A 23446-nucleotide genomic window follows, 5' to 3' on the forward strand; every position below is an offset into this window, starting at 1 on the left:
CAGCATTTTTAGAGGAGCGTCCGTATCGTCTAGGTGTGCGAACAGCCCCCCTGCTTACACCCCCTCCGTCAGGATCAGAGAATGTCAGAGCAACAGAGAGAGAGAGAAAAGTAAGTTGGGTAGCTTCTCAGCCATCTGCCAATAGCGTCCCTTGTATGAAATCAACTGGGCAAACCAACTGAGGAAGCATGTACCAGAAATTAAAAGACCCATTGTCCGCAGAAATCCGCGAACCAGCAAAAAATCCACAATATATATTTAAATATCCTTACATATAAAATCCGCGATAGAGTGAAGCCGCGAAAGGCGAAGCGCGATATAGTGAGGGATTACTGTATATATATATATATATATATATATATATATATATATATATATATATATATACAGACTACGAATGCTATGAATGTAATTACCCCGATCTCCAGTCAAATAAACGAACCACATGCCGTGGCGCAGCGTAAAGAGGCCTTGCTTCTGATGCTGGCGTCTGAGGTTCGATCCCCGTGAGGGGTGCAGTAGTGTGTGTACGCCTGATGTGCCCAAATAAGGGCGAAACACGTGTCGTGTACTCTTTGCATTATTTGACAGTAAAACTATGTAACATATATATATATAAAAAAATATTCATATATTATAATAAACTACAACAACAACCCAGCACCCCGTAAACACAGATAAGAACCTCTGGCTTGGATACTGGAGAGCTGCAGCTGTCAATAACAAGCCTCTAGGTGGCAGTAAGTTGGTCAGACCTGTCCAGAAGTTCCACAGGTTTACATTTACAGATATTAACAGTTGAATGCAGCAGGACCAGCTTGCTCCGTTCACAAAAGGAACATCTCATAAGATGTCTGTCTCATCCAAAGACATTAGCGTTCAGGATGGCTTATCTCTAGGGTGTTCACAATGGGGTGAATCGTTTGAGTTGCCAAATTTAAAAATAAGCGTCAACGGGATGGTGAGACCCTGTCCTAGTCAGTCACATGGACCAATTCAGCCTGCATTTCAAGGCACATTTCATTTAGTTGTAATTTGGAATTGTCAATCGAGAGTAATGATGAGAGTACAAGGCGAGAAAAGGAGCCGAGAGCTGCAAAGAGCAGGACCCAATCAGGGAAGGGCCACGGAATAAGTACAAACCAATCAGAGTGCAGAGTAGAGTCTGCAGTTTCAATACTCTTTCATTTTTCACCTGTCCACACTGTAACGCTGAACTGGTGTTTTCAGAAGTACATGAGTCTAGGCAGCATTCTCAAACGTCACCATTTTTTGGGAATAGTAACTCCAGAGAGGAGATAACGGAGAATAACATTCACATTTTTAAATGAAGCTGTACTAGGGAGAACGTAGGCCGAGACTGTTTACAACACCATGTATATTATGGGCCTCAGTCAGGAATATGTTAAAGATCCCGCTGTGTAATTAGAATTCCTTATAAAAGCCTTCATCTAATGAAGAAACACCAGCATAGCGGTAGTTGCTGAACAGAACAGATGTAATTCTGTGTGTTATGCTCCTGGGATGCATCATAGTTCAATGAAATGTTTTGCTCAGTGCTGGAGTCTGAAGAGCCTTTGTGAGTGACAGAAGTGTTGAACCAGGGATTGAGGCCTACCCTTCCACCATCTATTCACAAATCCCAGTTGAGCAAACCAGTCCATTCGGGGTCAAATTCATGCACAAACCAACCCACCCTTTCTTGTTTCAAATCACTGTAGCACATCCACCCAGCCTAACATGAACATCCATGAGGTACAACTTGAGATTAAACCGCAAGCAGATACCAGGCCAGGAACTGAGTGCCGCACCCTGGAGTGAGAGGCCTAGCAAGTCAAAAAAAACCCGCAAAATTCTGTATGACCTCTGGATTCCTGTGGCACGAGTAACTTGCCTGCAGAGCGGGTTTCTTAATGGTGTCCAACAGTAACCTGGCCCTGGTCGCCACCGCTGGGTTGACATCCTCCACAGCTGCCAGGAAACAGCAAAAGGCATGGGCCAAGGAGTACTTGAGCAGGTGGTTCTTGGTCAGAGAGGCGATGTCCAGGAATCGGCAGAGCACTGCTACTCTCTCCACTGAAATGACAAAAGGCGGAGATCTTTAAGCGGTGTGGTGTCTCCTGGTTTCATGTGTCACCTCTGCAGTCGAGGATGGACTTTTAAACAATGGTATGGTGTGATCTGCTTTCATGTGTACAGTCTATATATATAAAAGCCAAATACCACTGACTCACTCATCATGAAATCTCCCGAACCATGAGGACTTGAGACTTGAAATTTGGAATGTGGGTTACCCTTGGCCCATAGGTGTTCGCTAAGAAACAGTTTTAAAAATGTTGTGGTCCAAGCGTGAAGTTTCTTATAGCTTTTTAGACCCATTCACTCCATTTCTTTCTAAAATAAATTTCTTTAAAGTAAATTAAAAATACTTTCATTTTTCTGAAGAGTACAAGTTTTGTTTTGATATTTTTGAGTTTCCACAAAGCATTTATAATTTGCCATTTATTTATCTTTTTTAAAATAATTTAGTTATTCCAAGGTATATTAAAGCAATTTTTTTTTGAGGATTTATATTTTCATACTTTTTTTTATTTTATTCTTTTTCATATTTTCTTCACAAATTCTTCTATTAAGTTTATACCTCTTTAAATAAACCCGTAAAACTATGACGAGGAAGAAAGAATTCATATTGACGAAGTAATGGTCCCTCACTGTGTGGTGTGAATGAGCGGTGACGGCGCGTGCCTGTTCTCCTCACAGGCCTACCTTGTCTTATATATAAAGCAGACTGTAATAATCTTGCGGTCTTGTATGTATGTTATTATCCAGTTGACGCGCAGAACGTTTCTGGTGTGCTCCGCAAAAGCAACCGACAGTTTTATCATTAAAAATCCATACTATTATTTGTTTGTCGTGTAATGTTCTTTTTGTTAACTATATTTTCATCTTGCATTATTCTTATTGTAACAATGTTGTAGTGGTAATAGAATTAAATCAACCTAATAATAATATTAAGTTAATTGATGTTTTTTTAGTCGTCAAAAATTCTGCATGTAAAAACTTATTACTACACCACAAAGCAAAAAACGTTAGGGTTAGGGTTAGGGTTAGGGTTAAAAAAACCTTAAAAAAGGCGCCGCTTTTCCCATCATTTTTACATTACCTTCAAAGTATTCCACGATTATATTTTGATGAATTTAGACTATCTGTTATATTATATATAAGAGAAGTAAGCAAGTTTATTTTTTATCTACTATAAACATCCTATATTTATTTTGTGGATTCAACGGCTCTCTTTGCGATTTTTGTTTATTCATTAATGAATGAAATGTCATTTGTTTCGCAGCATTGTAGCTAACGTGTTGGTGTTACAATTTTCGTAAAAAAGCAATAGGAAGTTTTTTTTTAATACGTTCACAATCAAGAAACTAATTTAATTAAGTTATCAAAATCGAAGGTAAATTAGAGACCACATATTTTATCGATAAATAAATCTCAAGGACAATCAAGGCAAATTGCTGGAATCAATTTGGGCACAGCCTGTTTCTCACATGGACAACTTTATGTGGCATGTTGAAGGGTGGGAAAGTCCTAAGAACCTTTATATATTGGCTAAAGATGGAAAAACTAAAAACATTGTATATAACAAGGCACTTCAGTAAACAATACAAGCACATTAGTGAGTCTGCATTGTTTGTTAATATATTTTTATTTTTAAACTTGTGTTTTTTTAATTATATTTTTCTCAAACAATTTAAAAAAAACTTTACTTTCCTTCCGGGCAATGCCGGGTATTTCAGCTAGTAAGATAATAAGACATGTAACATTCATAGTGCTAATGCATATATTTAGAAAAGATTTCACTAGTCTTGTGAGGTGCTCTACTCACCACATACTAGACCAGAATCAATATATACTAAGAACCTGGGAACTAATGTGAGTCTGCAAGGATAAAAAATGAGTTTGACTAAGCCCAAGGACTGGTGGAACACTAAGTTAGCAGAAGTTTCAGGGACACAAGTCATATCTAAACAGGTCTCATCCATGGGAGTTGGCTCCTAGGATATGCCGTCCCATTGGTCCAAGAGGCGCATCAAGGATGCACAAGATCAGCATAAATTCAAAGCTATAGAAAAGCCCAGGGGTCTTTCTCATGCTATCAGTTCCATCCAGAGACCATGCTGGATCAAAGACCAATCACCTTACTATGAAGAGATACCTGACTATCTAAGCACATTGGATGCAAAGACACCTAGCAGGAAGAGCTGTTATCGATCCAGGTTGTATTGGTATAAATTATCATACCCATTGTCCTTTGCTTTTGTTTTAGGCACATTAGGAACCCTAAGTTAAAATTTAATGCATGAATGAAGGTGTAGTCCTTCACCCCTTTGTGGTGTTCTGTCTTGTTACCTGGGCTTATAGATTGTCATGCATGTGTGCCAGACATCAGCTGTGCAATACCATTCTAATGGACTCCACTTGTCACTGATGTCTGTGACCTCCCTGCTCTCAATCACCTACACCTCGTGCTTTGACCCCTGTCACTGACACACCTAGTCAGAGTTGAAGGAAAGCTGAATAGAGCAAAGTGCGGAGATATCCTTAATGAAAGCCTGCTCCAGAATGCCCTGGACCTCAGACTGGGCCGAAGTTTTACAAAACAAAGAGAACACAGGAGTGGCTTTGAGTTAATTCTGGAAATGTCCTTGAATGGACCAGCCAGTGCCTGGACTTGAACCTAATCAAAAATCTCATGGAGAGACCTCAAAATAGCTGATGGGTTCATACATCCTGAGTTGGAGAGGATCTGCAGAGAAGAATGGCAGGAAATCCCTTAATCCAGGGGTGTGAATCTTGTGGTGTCAAACCCAAGCAGACTCCAGGCTGGAATCAAACATGCTATACACATTTTATTTTCATGGCATAAACTTATTCATCCTGTTGGGCTACTGATGTGCAAAACATGGTGAGCATTATTAGGTTGTTATTATGGAGAATGGTCCCACATTAATGATTCTTGTTGTACATATTAGTTGCAATGTACTGTACATTGTACTGGCCAAAGTCGTTAAGAACAAAAGAGTCACAGCTAGCAGGGCACCTTCTGGTTTATTGTTTTTTGAAGTTCTGCACAAATGGTGATCTATCGTTAGCTCTTTTATTTGGGCTACAGAGCTCACTTCAAACAGAGCAGTCATCTTAATTCCATGTCAACTTCAATATGTCTGCGCTGTGAGTTGACAGACGGCTTCACTTGTCACCAATGTCAGTACCCTAAGGTCTCTTCGCTTTCTATCGCCCACTCCCCCTCACTTCAACCCTAGTCACTGATGCCACTATAGTCAGAGTCCCTTCCCGCCAGTCCTCTCACTCCGTCACCCGGCGGTCAGCAAGCGACTGCCTGAAAGTCACACTACGTTTTACTTTATGTTAGGAATGGACTGTATGCAGTCTGTGCATTTTCCAAACTGTCCAACTTTTAAAATGCTTAAGAGCTCACCTGCTTCAAAGCGTATCTCCCATTCCTTGTTGTTGAAGCTGCTGTCCACAATAGTCCAGAATATGTCAGCCCCGTGGGGCAGAGAAAGTGCGTGAAGGAGCAGAGGCACTGCCTGTGATGCCAAATGGGAGAATTCGGACTTGAGCACCCGCCAAAGGCTGATGGAGGAAAGAAAATAAAACATGCAACATGTAAGGCATGAGGAACATATGGATGAATTGCAACACATAATATAGTTATCAAACCTCTTTGTTAGGAACCATCACCTGGAAGCCATTTTCTATTGTCACAGTGAAATATATTAAAGACTAGGGGGCTCTGCCCCCTGCTCGCTTTGCTCGCCAACCCCCCTGCTCGCGTATGTGGATTTCACATTCACCAAACAACAAATGTTTTAATTCTCGTGGATACGCCTCTGCATTGGGAAGAAACACTACTTTTCCCTGATGGCAACACGAATTAGACGATCTACAAGTCTCCAACTTAAAGTTTAAAGCCGACCAATATCTACATACTTCTGTCATATCACCTATGTCCATATATTGGATCTCTTTTTGTTGTTCCATTGATTCACAGAGTAATAATTTCCATTGGTTAGCGCTAATGCGATCTTTACTCTCAGTTTTTTGAGACTTTCGAATTTTAGTACTTTCATAATCTCTAACCTGCTCTGCATGTGTATTGTGCCAACGTTTTTGAACCTCTTTTACGACATTCTACTTTGTCTTCTACTCTTTGTCTTTTATTTCCGACTCTGCTTGGAGCTGAGAGCACAGGAACTGTGTCTGACAATAGCATTCACACGAATGAGAAGTGAGTGGACTGTGGGCATTGTTGTATCTCTTGGCCAAAAGTCTCGTCTTGCGGAACCGGAAATTATCTCTCACAGGACTTAAAATTATCTCAGAGAAAGTCTCATCCCAAGTTTTTCTTTTATAATAGAGAAACATAATGATACATTTATGGGCTTTTTTTTATAATAAGCTATTGCTTGTGCTGGGTCATGATTAAGGAGAGTAACTGTCTTCTTGATATGCCACTGCAGGGGTAGAGGATGATAATATTAATAATAACGAGTAGGGGATAGATGTTAAACAAAGCTAAAGTTCATTTCCAAAAAATCCATCCTAGTTTCGTTTAAGTATTAAAACAATAACCACAAAATTAAATAAGGGGTCACCTACCAAAGAAATTAAAATATATTCATCAATGAAGGGAGCTTGTATCTGTAAGCTCAGATACCAGAAATATGTAACTGACCTGTAAATGGTCGTACGACTCACGTCATGTGTTGCAAACTCCCAGTACAAGAGTTTAACAACATTGTAGATGTTAAAATACAGAGGCAAAGAATATGCACCAGCAAAGAGAGCTTCTCTTTGTAATGTCCATAATCTCAGACCCTAGAATGTGCATGACACTAACCTTGTGATCAAGCGACTCACATCATGTGTTACAAACTTCTGGTACCAAAGTATAACGACATTAAGGGGACAAAAATATAGAGACAAAGAATATGCATCAACAAAAACAGCCTCTGTTTGTAATATCCGTAATCTCGGACACAAGAAAACATGTGACACTGACCTTTATATGATCAAGCGACTCATGTCATGTGTTGCACACTTTCAGTAGTTTAACCATATTGTAGATATACACATATAGAAGCAAAAATACGCACCAGCAAAGAGAGCTTCACTTTATAATATCCTTAAACTTGCATACCAGACATTATGTGACACTGACCTTTATATAGTCATACAACTCATGCTATTTGTTGGACAGTTTTGATACCCAAGATTAACAACACTGTAGATATGAAAATATAGACGAAAAGAATACACACCAATGAAGAGAACTTCTCCATGTGATATCTGTAATCTCAGAACCCAGAAAGTATGTGACATTAACCTTTATATCATTGAGCAACTCATATCATGTGTTGAGTACTTCTGGTACCCGAGTATAACAACATTAAAGTGACAAAAACATAGAAACAAAGAATATGCAACAACAGAGAGTTTCTGTTTGTAATATCCGTAATCTCAGACAACGTTGTAGGTATGGCGAAACAGAGGCAAAGGGTATGCACCAGCTAAGACAGCTTAAGTTTATAATATTCATAACCTCGTGTCGGACAACAGAAAGTTTGTGACACTGACCTTTATATGGTTGTATGACTCACCTCACGTGTCATATCCTTCTGGTACCCAAGAACACTCTACAACAGTAAAGCAACAAAAATACACAGCAACAAAGAGAGCTTCTGTCTGTAATATCCATAATCTCAACACTGGAAAGTATACAGTCGTACAACTCACGTCATGTGTTGCACACTCTGGTAGCCAAGTTTAACGACATTATAATGACAAAAATATTGAGACAAAGAATATGCACCAGCAAAAACAGCTTAACTTGATAATATCCTTAACTTTGGATACCAGAAAGAACTCTAAATTGACTTTTACGTGGTCGAGCGAATCATCAAGTGTCATGTATTAAACACTTCTGGTACCCAAGTTTAACAAAATTGTAGATATGAAAATATAGAGGCAAAGAATACACACCAGTGAAGAAAGCTTTTATTTGTAATGTCCTTAACCTCAGATACCAGAAAGTATGAGACATTAACTTTTATATAGTCATGTGACTCATGTCATATGTTACACACTTCCGTTTCCCGAGTTTAAGGACATTCTATATATAAAACTATAGAGATAAAAAAATTCACACTAACAAAAAGAGTTTTTGTTTGTAAAATCCGTAACCTCGGACACCAGGAAGTATGTAACACTGACCTTTACACAGTCGAGCGACTCACGTCATGTGTTGCACACTTCTGGTATAACAACATTAAAGTGACAAAAATATTGAAACAAAGAATATGCAAAAACGTAGAGGGCTTCTCATTGTAATATCCTCTATCTCGGACAACAGATAGTATGTGATACTAACTTTTATATGGTGTTGCACATTTCTGGAATCCGAGATTAACAACATGGCAATAAATTGGCAAATTCCATAATAAAAACAACATGACATCCTAAACTAATTTCAATAAATAAAACAACTGCATCAAGCACAAATTTATTAATGCTAATACGATTCACCATATAAATAAACCCCAAAATGGAGCAGAAATTAACAAGGATATCCCTGAATAGACCAATAGATTGCACAGAAAACACCTCTTTAATATTCCAGTTGTAAGAATTATGCAGTGTAAAGACTTGGGTGGAATAAATACCTTGAGATCAACATTTTGTCTTGAATGTAAGCCAGAAAGTGCGGGTGGTCCTTTCTGGCGATATACAGGCATTCACCGTGAAGGCAGAGGATCTTCAGACAGTTTAACATATTAAAGAGGATATCTGGTTCATCGAATTTGGGCATTTCCTGCAGGTTCACAGAAGATGGAAACATTTAAGGTACTTGTTTATATTATTAAAAAGAAAAAACATAATAAAAAACAAAATGTACCTGTAGAATTGTATAGATAAGTTTCAGACTGACAGGCAGCTGCTGGTAGCAGAATTTCTTCCCAGAATTATTCTTCATATCTGGGGGGGAAATAGTTTTTGCAGGTTAGTTTTTAAAAATCTTTGAATCCAAAATATTAATTCTATTCATCCTTCCATTGCTTTTTGGAACAGACAAAGTCTTAGTGAGCCATGAGGACGTGGAGCCAACCCCTGCAGCATCGGGATGAAAATTAAGTAGATGTCTTTCTGCTGGATGCGAGGTCATTGAAGGTCGTGCGCAGAATCATCTTAATGGTCGCTGTAGTATTTTAAGAATATAAAAACAACATCTTGGTTGACGCTTTTCCTGGAATTTATTCAATAAACCAGTGTTTCTCAACCTTTTTGGTGTACTGACCCACTATTTCCCATATTAGAGTCTTCGCAACTAATCAAGTCTGATTGTCAGAGCGTTGAGGGTCACAATTGGTAAATCGAGCACGATTGCTAAAACAGGAGCATGATTATTATAGCGGCAACCCACTAACAATGTAAGCAACAAGTACACACACCAACTCAAGAGCACATTCACAATGATCTCCCTGGAACTGTGGGAGATCCTCTGGATTTATAGCATGGAGGGCAGTCCCTGGCAGGTGACCCCGCCTCTTGGGGGACCACCCATAAATCACATAGAACATAAGCAAAGGCAGCTTAAATACAAAGACAAATCTAAAAAATACAAAATGGTACACACATTTGGCATAAGTAAAAGAATCAAAAATGAACTAAAAGAGACACAAAACATGAATTCTTCATGACATGTTAAAGGAACTGCTAATGTATGAAGCCAGAAACACACAAAATAATTCAGTGAGTGTGCACCTGCTTATCAACCATTGCGCCGGTGACATCACACAGCACCGCTTCTGGCACCGTGCAATGCGTCACGGCAATGAAAAGCAAAAACAGTGGTGGTGCCCACGTCAAAAACAAAACAACATGGCGGCAGGCAAAAACACAAACAACATCATTAGTTAAACCTACTGACGACTGATCGGCTCGACTTTTTGGTATTTTGAACTTTGCATCTTTTTCCTTAAAATCCAAACCTTCTCACTCTGTGAGTCTGTATAACTACTCAATGCCAACCCATCGTTTAATAAGATATAAGATGGAAAATCACGATAATTTGGTTTAGTGCAGCTTCTTTAGATGCTTACAGACTTTGGCAGGCGATGTGTTTTTGTTGCCTGGGTTGTCCTCTTCTTTGTTCTCTGGCTTCTCCTCATCCTCCATTTCCATTCCAATAGAAAATTCAGGTCGAGGAAAGATCAGGCTCTCCTCCAGGCTGTCTGTTGGCTCCTGGGAAAAAAAGAAAAAGAAAGTTAAAAATCAGGAGTAACCGGCAGAGAAATGGCCATGCGACACAGCAAAAATGATTTATATGGAAATGGAACACATTATTATAAGAAAGAACCAATAAAGATTTGGCTGTTTGTTAAATCTACATAAAGTATACTGTAACAGAGGAGACGAGGAGGTGAACATTTAAAGCTCTCCACAACCTTGCTCCTCCCTACCTCACTGATCTCCTCCAGATTTACACTCCCTCTCGCTTACTCAGATCTTCATCTGCAGCTCTACTTTCTGTACCACACATCAAACTCAATTCTATGGGAGATCGAGCATCGCTCATAGTGCTCCTCAACTCTGGAATTCTCTTCCCTCTCATATTCGTCAGCATGACTCAATAGCACAGTTTAAAACTACTCTCAAAACTTATCTTTTCAAGGTGGCATATCAATTGTGAATTCTACACTGTTACTGCCCATCATATTTGTTTGTTTAGTAATTATTGCTTTGTATTTATCATTTTCTTGTTTTTATTTTATTAATTGTTATTTAACTTTATTGTAAGGTGACCTTGAGTGATAAGAAAGGCACCTATTAAATAAATAAAATGTATTATTTATGGGTAGATATGATGTCAAGGAGAGGAATGAAGAACGTCAGAGAATAGTGGATTTTGCCAAAAGGATGGACATGGCTGAGGTGAATACGTATTTTAGGAAGAGGGAGGAACATAGGGTTACGTACAAGTGTGGAGTAAGATGTACACAGGTAGATTACATCCTATGCAGAAGAATCAATCTGAAGGAGATTGAAGACTGCAAAGTGGTGGCAGGGGAAAGTGTAGTTAAGCAGCATAGGAGGGTGGTCTGTAGGATGATGTACGAGATCAAGAAGAGGAAGAGAGTGAGGACAGAGCCAAAAATCAAATGGTGGAAGTTGAAAAAGGAAGACTGCAAGGTTGAATTTAGGGAGGAGGTGAGACAGGCACTGGGTGGTAGTGAAGAGTTACCAGACAGCTGGGAAACTACAGCAGATGTAGTAAGGGTGACAGCAAGAAGGGTGCTTGGGATGACATCTGGAAAGAGGAAGAGGAAACCTGGTGGTGGAATGAGGAAATACAGGAGAGTATACAGAGGAAGAGGATGGCAAAGAAGAAATGGGATAGTCAGAGAGATGCAGAAAGTAGACAAGAGTACAAGGAGATAATGCGTAAAGTGAAGAGAGAGGTGGTGAAGGCTAAGGAAAAGGATTATGATGAGTTGAATGAGAGGTTGGACACTAAGGAGGGAGAAAAGGACCAGCGGGCTACACAGAGGGGCCGAGTTGGGAAAGATGTGCAGCAGGTTAGGGTGATAAAGGATAAAGATGGAAACATACTCACAAGCGAGGATAGTGTGTTAAGCAGATGGAAAGAGTACTTTTAGAGGCTGATGAATGAAGAGAACGAGAGAGAGAAGAGGTTGGATGATGTGGAGATAGTGAATCAGGAAGTGCAATGGATTAGCAAGGAGGAAGTAAGGACAGCTATGAAGAGGATGAAGAATGGAAAGGCCGTTGGTCCAGATGACATACCTGTGGAAGCATGGAGGTGTTTAGGAGAGATGGCAGTGGAGTTTTTAACCAGATTGTTTAATGGAATCTTGGAAAGTGAGAGGATGCCTGAAGAGTGGAGAAGAAGTGTACTGGTGCCGATATTTAAGAATAAGGGGTGTGTGTAGGACTGTAGTAACTACAGGGGAATAAAATTGATGAGCCACAGCATGAAGTTATGGGAAAGAGTAGTGGAAGCTAGGTTAAGAAGTGAGGTGATGATTAGTGAACAGCAGTGTGGTTTCATGCCAAGAAAGAGCACCACAGATGCAATGTTTGCTCTGAGGATGTTGATGGAGAAGTATAGAGAAGGCCAGAAGGAGTTGTCTTGCGTCTTTGTGGACCTGGAGAAAGCATATGACAGGATGCCTCGAGAGGAGTTGTGGTATTGTATGAGGAAGTCAGGAGTGGCAGAGAAGTACGTAAGAGTTGTGTATGCTATGTATGAGGGAAGTGTGACCGTGGTGAAGTCTGCGGTAGGAGTGACGGATGCATTCAAGGTGGAGGTGGGATTACATCAGGGATCTGCTCTGAGCCCTTTCTTATTTGCAATGGTGACGGACAGGTTGACAGACAAGATTATACTGGAGACCCCATGCACTATGATGTTTGCTGATGACATTGTGATCTGTAGTGATAGTAAGGAGAAGGCTGAGGAGACCCTGGAGAGGTGGAAATATGCCCTAGAGAGGAGAGGAATGAAGGCCAGTAGGAACAAGACAGAATACATGTGTGTGAATGAGAGGGAGGTCAGTGGAATGGTGAGGATGCAGGGAGTAGAGTTGGCGAAGGTGGATGAGTTTACATACTTGGGATCAACAGTACAGAGTAATGGGGATTGTGGAAGAGAGGTGAAAAAGAGAGTGCAGACAGAGTGGAGTGGGTGGAGAAGAGTGTCAGGGGTGATTTGTGACAAACGGGTATCAGCAAGAGTGAAAGGTAAGGTCTACAGGACAGTAGTGAGACCAGCTATGTTATATGGGTTGGAGATGATGGGCACTGACCAGAAAGCAGGAGACAGAGCTGGAGGTGGCAGAGTTAAAGATGCTAAGATTTGCATTCGGTGTGACGAGGATGGACAGGATTAGAAATGAGGACATTAGAGGGTCAGCTCAAGTTGGATGATTGGGAGACAAAGTCAGAGAGGCGAGATTGCATTGGTTTGGACATGTGTAGAGGAGAGATGCTGGGTATATTGGGAGAAGGATGCTAAGGATAGAGCTGCCAGGGAAGAGGAAAAGAGGAAGGCCTGAGAGACGGTTTATGGATGTGGTGAGAGAGGACATGCAGGTGATGGGTGTAACAGAACAAGATGCAGAGGACAGAAAGATATGGAAGAAGATGATCCACTGTGGCAACCCCTAATGGGAGCAGCCGAAAGAAAAAGAAGAAGTTAAATTTGCACATAATGTACTTGTTACAATACAGCATGTGTGGATTAAAAGTGATATACAAATGAGACACAGATGGGAACAAATGGTCTCTGAAAGTCAGGATGGGCATGCCGGTTGTAAGGGCTACTGCCCATGAGCCTTTACAGCATTTAAGTGGGTGGAAGACTGGCACACACCAAACCAGACATTTTAAATTAAATTAAATTGAAATGAAAATACTGAACTGAGACTGAAGGCACTCCATGGCTACAGCACTCTTTGATGTGGCTTAGCCCTATGACGGTCCAGGTTGGCTCCAGCTGCCACAACGTCCCTGAAGCCGGAACCGTCAATACCATGCCCGAGATAGGCCCAGCAAATTTGGACACCAACAACAAGGATAATGTGCAAAATGTGCTTCAGTGCTTTCATTACAAAACAATGTATTCAAACGTGCAGTGCTCCAACAAAGAAATAAACCATGAAGGCTAAAAAGTCAACAAATAAATCCATAAAGATGTGGTTAAAACAAATGGGGTCTGTCGTTTTCTAAAACTCTAGCTGGCCTTGGTGCTTTCTCATCCCAAGAAGACGTCCACCAACAGGCACAGTCCACCATCTCATGGGCCTGCAACTTCACCACTTCACTCGGTCTCCGGTTTGGTGACCCAAGCCCGACTTGTGTCCCTTGCTGCCTTCAGGTACCGCACAGGCCCTGCTCCATCTCCCGACCCCTGCCACTGCATGGAGCCTACTCAGAGTGGTGAGCCATTCTGACTTCCTGTTCGCCCTGCCTCTTGAGCGTCTGCCACGTGCTCCTGTTGGGCCCAACCCTGACAGCCTGTCTTCACCCCGCAGCACCAGCTTTGACTCGTTCCTGTATCTGCACTTCACTTGGTTTCTTTCCATTTTACCATCCAAGCTTCTCTTTTTCTTTCCTTTCCTCCTCCTGTTTTCCAGCCCAAGCTTTCTTTTATCATCATAATTGCAATCCACGGATTGCTGATGTGGAACAGTCAACCAATTAAACAAATAGCGTGACTGAACACCCCGTGTCTATCCAGCTTGTGAGTCACACACGCACCCACAGAGCCCAATTCACACTGATCCTCAAACACTGGTGTTGCCACAGACCTCATTTCTTTATAGGGGATGTGAATTTTCATACTAATACTCTCTTTACTTGGTATGTATTTCTGTTCCTGCATCCTTTAGTAAATCAGATCAGTAAGTATATAAGGCCAAAAATAATCGTCAGCATTTTGGAACACTTCAGGGGGTTTTAAGAATTATGAGAGGAATTGACCTCAGGTCTTGGGACAAACTGCTTTGTTGGTCTGTCTCTGCCCTGCTTAGTGATGGAAGAAATGACAGCCCACAGAGGAAATAAAGTGAGTGGAAGACCAACACACACGGTAACCAACTTTTAATTAAGTTAGACCAGCAGATAAACATGTGAGGCAGAGTCAAAAATGGGAAGATCAAAGTTAACCAGAACTAGAGATCAATTAAACAATAACCACAAACTGTAACCAAAAAGCAAACTATTACACGTGATTAGCTTTGTTCAAGAATCCGCAACCTTGGACAACAAACCCAGGGTATAATGACTGCAAAGCAGATGATATTTGACAGTAGCCAGGAGAAAAACGTACAAAAAGAGGCAAGGGGCCAAAACCAAGAAAATGGAGAAAAGCTGTGAGTCAAGTCAAAACGAAGGACAAACTCAGAATCAAACAGCAGTAACTAAGGTCTGTACACAACAGATTTAACACACAAAATGTATTTTCATGATTTGAAAAGGGTTTTATCCTTGCTCAGATAGAGAAGGATCACCCCAGAAGGACCGGTGAAATCAGGGTCATGGCCTTCAAGTACACGGCGATTGCCAACTAAGTGTGGAAAAACAATGGGAATTTAATATATGGGAGCCCTAAAATAATAAATGGTTACAAATATCGACAAAAAACATCTGAAAAACACCTGAAATATGAATACTCCCAACACTGGGTGATGTTAGCTTAAAGAGTGTTGCAGCGTGATGCAACTTCAGGTTGACCCATCCATCCATCCATTATCCAACCCGCTATATCCCAACTACAGGGTCAAGGGGGTCTGCTGGAGCCAATCCCAGCCAACACAGGGCACAAGGCAGGAAACAAACCCCGGGCAGGGCGCCAGCCCACCACAGTCAGGTTGACCCACCACCATAAAATAATAAAACTGCACTCCAGACTCACCACCAACCGGATCTCTTCTTTGGGTGAAAGTCTTTCGAGAAGATCACAGCCCAGCTGGTAGCAGAGGATGCTTGACTGGCAAAGGTTGCATTCGACCGCCTTTTCATCCTTCTGACAGGTGTGTGAACCACCCCAGGGGGCCTGAAAAACATTTGTGATGATGCTCAAGATGTCTTTGGACAGGCTGTTGTCGAGCCCCAGAGTCACACCGTCATCCTGCAGCTCCATCTGTAATGAGAAGCATTGTAAGTGATTTCAGTGATGCCATCAAAGCATTATCTTTCAGAACAGAAGACCAAAGTCCAGAAATAGACAGAACATCAAACTCACTTCCTATTCACTGTCTAGCCTTCTGTTTATTGTATGTGTTTCCTTCATCCCTTTCGTAGCTAAGTACAACCATCTGCAGATTGAAATCTCCCCTCTGCTGTAACCCCCTGCCAGCTCTTCACAATATGCTACACCTGTGGACATTCAACTCAACATTTCAGTATTTCCGAGTAGTGTGTCCCATTTCTAGATTTGTTTGTAAGGTCCTTTCTGATGAAGATCACCCCGAGGAAATGTCTGATCATGTCATGTTGACCATGGCATCCTGGAAAGGTGCTTTAGAGGTTCATTACTTGCAATTCAAACCCATGGTACATTAGACTTCTACATTGATACTACAAGAACTCTGATGGTACAAGCTTGGAGAACACCAGCAGACTTCTCAAAAAGCCACACCCAAGTTGTTCAATTAGCAGTGTAAACAGATCTGAAGCTGCTGGGCTACTGGAAGGCCTCGTCCGCTGCATCGGAATAATAAATGGGGGGTGACATAACACATACCACTCAATTATAGACATCCCTGCTACCCCCTTGGTGTTAAGCAGCACACATGTAAGGCAGAGTGGTGTTTTTGGTACGAGAACTATGGTGGAGAAACACCTGAATTTTCCTCTGTGTGTGAGTGTACTTCTCTGATGTTTACACAAACTCACCTCACTAGTCACGTCTCTCCATGTTTTGTTAAAGAACAACGAAACACATGCGTTCACATCACAAAAAATCAATCAAATGATGAGATGCTGTCTCAACTGGCATCAGATCATTGAGATATCCTCTGACGTTGGCATCACCGGAGTATAAAATCGTCATATTTTGAAACTGCAGACCGCTCATATTAAGTTTTAATTCTGCTCAAACTAACCAGGTAAGGTAATTTACACTGAGGGCATAATCCTCTCTGTACATTCTTGCTGTTTAACTTTAAAGCATTGGTTTCAGTTGGCTTATAACATAATGATAAAGGGAACGGAAAACAGTGCGGGTCAAAAGCCATTTCATTCAGTTTACCTACTGACATATCCATGGGCAAACTGGCGAGCCTCTGGCCACCATTGCTAGAACACGAATGGCCCACCTGCTTCACATCACCTTCTTATTTCAACTTGTCACATTGTTGTCAGTCTTAAACTAAACCTGTCCCGACTTTTCCGGAGCATCAATTTTCAGAATAAACATGTAGCTTCAAAAGCAGTGCTGTGGATCAGGCACAACATGACATCTCTTGTTTTTATATTGTTTTTGCTGAAATGCAAGTCAATTTGAAAATCGCTTCTCTATGGTTTGTTAGAATTTTCCATAGTAGCCTGAAGTTGTTGGGACCAGACTTGTAGAATTAAAATTAGAGTCAAGTGAGGGCCTCACAATGACACTCTACCCAGGCTAGGAACGGCCCAAAGTCAGAGAGCAAGAGCTCAAGTTTAGAACAGGGCAGCTTTGAGGTGAAAAAGAACAAGCAACAATATCAAACACGTTTGAGTTGAACACAAGCCTCTAGGGTTCTCTGGTAGTATGGCCATCATGCAGTCAGGAGTTCCCAGAGGTTTTCTCCATACTGCATTAAGGAACAGAACTCTTAAGGGTGGTAATTTAATCTATAACTGGTTCACATTCATTGCTACTCAAACAATGAATTTCAATACCTGCTTAAGGATGAGGTCAAACATGAGGATGAAACAGTTGAGGTTCATGTCCTCCTCGTCACCGTCCAAGTCGGTATGATGTCCTCCGGCATGGCCAAAGTGCTTAAACGGACTGCGGAAGGGGCTGCAATGCAGGGGACTGCGAAAGGGACTGCGAAAGGGACTGGGGAAAGGGCTGAGCGTGTTATGCTGACCACGGCGTCCTGGATCTGACACAACACTCACCTGTAGAGGAAGAAACGGGCAGAAACAAACAACAGTGTGAGTGACAGAAGTTTCTACCATTGACAATCTCTAAATTTAATCAGACTTCATTGACAAACCAAAATCAGGTTCCCTTTCAAACAAAGATGAAAATTAAGGCACATTCTTCATGGAGACCTATGGCCATTGGCTTAACTGGCAGACCCAAGTAGTTACAAGTCTCGTAGGATTACAGGACAAGTCACCATGGAAATCCATGAGCATCTGACTGACTGAGTATAGTGTGACATCAGCTAGGACTAACATAAAGGACATCACAATAGGCTCAGGTCTTGGAACAGGAACCTTTCACCCTTAACAGGTCATGGTCTTCCATAAGGGAACACCGGTTACCATGAAATGGTGAGGTTTAGCTGGGAAGTGAGTGAAGGCCAAAGTTCACTGACTGCTAAAAATGGAGGTTAAATAAAGGAGAACAAGGAAATGTACATCAAGTATGGAGTCTGTGTGCTGGGAGCCCAAATCAGCTGCTCCAGGAGCTAAAGAAGGCATTGGGCACAAGGGTCAAATGTTTTAGTTTACTGTCTTGGACTTCCTGGAGTGTTGGACACTCATCTAGTTCAGGGACCTGGTGAAGCGTGGGGACCTCCTCGAAGACTGAAAGATCTTCTGGGTTCATTTGGTTCAAGAGTTCACGAAAGTGCTCTACCTAAAGATTCCTCTGTGGACTGGACTTGCGCTGCGTCTAGAAGAACCCTAATTTCTTTGACATATTCTCTTGTACACAAAATGAAGTGCACTTTGTCTGTGTGGTGATTGTGGAATTTAGATGTGTGGTGATTGTCCTTCTTGCTTTGCGTAAGTCTCTTATTTTTGTCAGGGTTGAAGATCCACAAAAGGAGACAACTGGGATCTCATTTGTAAAACTTTGTATGGACGCAAGTGTGAAAATATGTGTACATCAAAAAAACAGGAAAATACGCATGCCAAAAATAACCTGATTAATTAAACATGACTTTCCTTCACAACTTACCTTTATAAATCACAGTCGTCATGTACAGTAAATGTGTGAACGCGAATGAGCTTTGAACCCTGTCCAGGTGCCATCATGAAACAACCGCACATGGACTATGCTAATGAAGCTCATGCATATGCAATCAGGATGCTGCAGATGTTCATTGGCTGGTAGACAAGCCTCCCACCTGACACATTGACATGTTGGCAACTGCGTTTGAGATGGCCTATGGTGTGCCCCCCACATTTACGAGGTTGAAATTTTGTAACCTAATGAGTTTCATGAAATCAAGAATGTTTTAGTATAATTTAGTATTTTTCGGAAGAATGGCAGATACACATTTTGCATTGACATGACCATAGCCAAAGAGAGATAATTGGCCTTGACAAGGCAACAGTTCATCTGCCTTCCAACAAGCTGCAAGCCAAGATCCGAAGCAGTGGGCCCGTGACACATCCTGTGTTTGGACGTTTGTCTCTCTCTTGATTTCTGTGTATCCTTTTCCAAAGTATCTTCAAATATTTACCAGCTCTTGTTGATGAAGTGCCATGATATGCTCGAGTTTATGAGACGTCTACTGCCTAACTCCACTGATCACATTTAGATAGGTGGGCTCTGGTCTATTGTTACTCCAGCTTGGGTTCCATATAGTTATTCAGGGGCCCAGGCCGTGCAAATGAGCTTATGGGGTAAGCATGAGGTCAGTCTGGGGAATGTAAGGTGCTGTCCCTAGTAAGTGGGCTGGCGACTCTTAAAGGAGACAAACAGAAAGAAAAAAGCAACACCGGGTCTCAAATTTAACCCAAAATACACAAGAACACAATTTTAAGCCACTACAGTCCATTAGTGTGGGGTCTTTTTGGGCAGATCAGTGTCATGTGTGACTAAAGGGTCATCAAAATGGAGTTCCCCATTAGTTGATATTCCTGAAAACTGTAGTTGCTGAAGCTTGTGGCCTTCAGGACGTCCGAGGGTGGATTACATGACTATGAGATGACTTCTCAGCACAGTTCCAAATTTCCAATTGAGCATCACGAGTTCAACAAACTTTGGAAGTTAATCAACGTGAAGCACACTGGGATAAGAAATGGTGCCTAGTTCGTTTCAAATGGTCAAAATCTACCCCAAAAATGAAGAGCATTAATCAAACGAACACTGGCACAACCTACCCGCCTTGCTGCAAGATTTCCAGCCAGGTCATTGACTCGGACTTTCCTCTGATTAGCCAGTTCTTTCAAAGAATTCACCCCATCAGAAAACATGCCAATTAGCTGCTGCAAGGGTACTACAATGTCCAGCTCTGATAACACCTGCAAGAAGACAAAATACAGAGGCACAGCCATTTCACACAGGCTAATACTTAGTTATCCATCCATCCATCTCTGCATCTATCCATGAGTCCATCCATCCATCCATCCATCCATCTGTCCATCAGCCATCCAGTCATCTGTCTCTCCATCATCCGTCTATCCATCCATCCATCCATTTTCTGCACTTTCTTTTTTCATTACTAGTCTATCCAGCAGTACTGATGACAATGCAGGAATGACTTGGAAACCAGCCCACCAAGGGCCGTAATCACACACAAATTCATACTCACACATGCCAGGACAGCTGGTGTACTCATTCAACCTGATTGAAGGTCCTTGGACCACCGACAGAAACAGTGATGAACACGTGAAGACCAAACCACCGTCTAAAGTTATGAGTACTGATAGCACAGTCCATGGCTGGTAACCTTCATATGTTGCAATGTTGGTACCAGTGGTTCTCACAGTAATTTATATGCCCATGTATAATAAACGCGCATTTAACTTCATTTTCAAACTTGGTTACTATTTTAAGGTTGTAAAATACATTTGATAAAAAATGCAATTTGCATATTATCGTTTATTGATTTGTTCGTTCAGATTGGTTTTCGGCGACTCCCTAGGCCAGCTTCCTCCATGGAAGCTACACATTACTACAAATGTTTGTGGTGTACCATCTGTTGGAATGACATAGAGATACCAACCAGACAGTCACACAGACACTTCTCCTTTGATTGAGGTGGAAAATTGATGTTAAAAGTTGGCTGGGTGGTCTTCATGTGTGTATGTGCGTTTCCTGAGAGACGATATGATTAAAGAAGCCATGCAAAGCCCTGAAGCCCCTTAGATATTAGCTAAGTATCTCCTCATCGGTAATAAGACACAATGCAAAAAGTGGGAACACATTAAAAGCAACAGTTGTTACTACTAAGATATTGGCTTTGTGGTGTCTTTTAATAAAGATTTGATCCAAAAACAAGGAAGCGGTAGACAATTTGTTTCAAGTGTTTATTTTACAGTAGGACTTTCAGCATGCATGAGCCCTTGTGATGTGTGTTCTTCATCTTCTTCTGGTTTGTCACTTGGCCTTCACTAAGCACTGTATGTGCAGGGTTTTTGTGTCTTTCTCAGAGGGTTTATTCAAGTGCTTTGAGCTGGGTATTAATATCAAGTAACTATTAACTTTGTTTTGTCTTAAAAAGCTTAACACTCTTTGGATCGGCCATCTGTGGTCTTAACTGAAAAGCAATCAGAAACAGCTCAGGGTCATGTGTCTGAGATTATAGTGAAGAGTATTGTGTCTATTTAAAAAAAGTAACCAGTGTTAATGTTTGTGATGCGTCATCTGTTGGAATGAGAGAGGTAATGCATTTTTTACTCCATCCATTACAAAATACATTCTAGAAGATAGCACACTGCACACATTAATGCTGAGGTCTACATTGAAGACTTGGATTTGAACCCACCTTAGACAGCTAGCATAGGCAACAATGAACACAATTTTGATGTGTTAATTATTGACTCTGTAGGTAACGCCTAAATAAATGGGATAAATTGTTAGGCTCTTTTCCTGTTTATGTGTCACACGTTTTTCATAACTAAACGGTAGCTGACATATTTGTATGCTGCTCGTGCAATTTGCTCATGAGAGCACAGACTTATTGCAGATTAGGTAACCTAATAACACATGAAATCTTAATGGAAGGTCTTGTCTTTACATTAAAACATAACGTATGTAGTAAGCCTGGACACATTCAACTCAGCACATATGACAATAAGGACACAGTTATCTATTTAACATGAACGTCAGTAGGTTCATCAGACAAAATCTGAATCCATTTTACAGCAATTCATTCATTTCTTTGCACTGGAATGTTGGTGATACTTCATCAAGCCATAAATGATTTGCACTCGCACCATGCTGTGAAGATACGCATCACAATTCGTGCTCATAATGGAGCTCCTCAAACATGGTGAAATGAAAAGATGTGGGATGGTGACGCTCACTGCTTACTTACGTGGAGCCAGAGCAGGGCTTGCTCTTGAACAGACGCCGGGTACCCAGTGAAACGACAACTAATAAAGCCAAACATTTCCTCCATGGAGAAGGGCAGGGGGCACAGCTCGATATCAAACATTTTGCTACCAAAAAGATAAAAAAAGTTTATTTATATATATATATGTATATTTATAAAGCAATTGTGTTTAAATAAAAAGACAAAAAATCTGATGCCTGAAAACAAATTCCAATACAATAAAATTGACTTTCAGTACTGACACAACATTTCAGAGCGGAAGTGAATAAAAACTCCTAAAGGATAAGTTTGTTATTTTTCAAGTTGAAGTTATTTCTGCACAAACATAGTAAATTTGCACTTTCCACCTAAAATTGTGCTCTAAAGTTAAGCATTTTCTATAAATACAAACCCAGTTTTATAATGGGGCATGGGATGGTCAGCAACATCCCCAATATGTTAAACAACAAAACGACAAAAGTTTTGATAAAAGAAGATATACCTTTCACGTTTCTAATGCATGTTTGTGACAATGAAAAGGGATCTTCAAATAATTGTTTTATCACATTTACCTGGTACTTTGTTTCAGGAGGTAAGGATAGATGATAGAAGTACCGTTCCTATAAATATGGAGGTAAATCAATGTGATACCAAGCACAGGGCACAAACAGTATGGTGTAGTGTTGATCGGCAAAATTTGCCAAAGCATTTTTTGCAGCGGGCGGCACGGTGGCGCAGTGGGTAGCGCTGCTGCCTCGCAGTTGGGAGATCTGGGGACCTGGGTTCGCTTCCCGGGTCCTCCCTGCATGGAGTTTGCATGTTCTCCCCGTGTCTGCGTGAGTTTCCTCCGGGTGCTCCGGTTTCCTCCCACAGTCCAAGGACATGCAGGTTAGGTGGATTGGCGATTCTAAATTGGCCCTAGTGTGTGTGTTTGTGTGTGTCCTGCGGTGGGTTGGCACCCTGCCCGGGATTGGTTCCTGCCTTGTGCCCTGTGTTGGCTGGGATTGGCTCCAGCAGACCCCCCGTGACCCTGTGTTCGGATTCAGCGGATTGGAAAATGGATGGATGGATGGATTTTTTGCAGCGAATGTGCTATTCACTGGTGACCATCTTTGACGAATATTATTCTGTGGCTGGCTTAGGCCAACAGTTTTTTCCCAGCGCCTCATGATGTTTTGTGATGCCAGCGTGACATTACAGAGCTGTAGCAGCCATACTCAGAACCTTCATGTATGTGTCACTGCTGCCTGATGTCAACACCCAATCGGTGCTGCAGCCTTCCACCGTGCATGCGTTTCAAAAAATACAGTAAATAAAAACTTGCAGTATTTTAATTTGTGGGGTACATTAGCTGACCATAACAAGGATATTATGAGTACTGCCATCAAGTATTTCTCACTGATCATTGT

General features: G+C 41.3%; 1 protein-coding gene across 1 annotated transcript in view; it reads right to left on the reverse strand.

Annotated features, from left to right (window-relative positions):
• LOC114666589 (protein unc-79 homolog) overlaps positions 1-23446 on the reverse strand; it is a 223515-nt gene that overhangs the window by 92423 nt on the left and 107646 nt on the right. The window contains exons 16-24 of the mRNA XM_028821501.2: positions 22041-22164; positions 19882-20022; positions 17494-17718; positions 15524-15751; positions 10188-10329; positions 8984-9063; positions 8751-8899; positions 5504-5661; positions 1895-2076 (exon numbers count right to left, since the gene is read on the reverse strand). Of these exons, the coding sequence (XP_028677334.1) occupies positions 1895-2076; positions 5504-5661; positions 8751-8899; positions 8984-9063; positions 10188-10329; positions 15524-15751; positions 17494-17718; positions 19882-20022; positions 22041-22164 (1429 nt within the window). The remainder of the gene's footprint in view (positions 1-1894; positions 2077-5503; positions 5662-8750; positions 8900-8983; positions 9064-10187; positions 10330-15523; positions 15752-17493; positions 17719-19881; positions 20023-22040; positions 22165-23446) is intronic.

The sequence above is a fragment of the Erpetoichthys calabaricus genome, chromosome 16 (assembly GCF_900747795.2).
Source record: "Erpetoichthys calabaricus chromosome 16, fErpCal1.3, whole genome shotgun sequence".
NCBI lineage: Eukaryota > Metazoa > Chordata > Cladistia > Polypteriformes > Polypteridae > Erpetoichthys > Erpetoichthys calabaricus.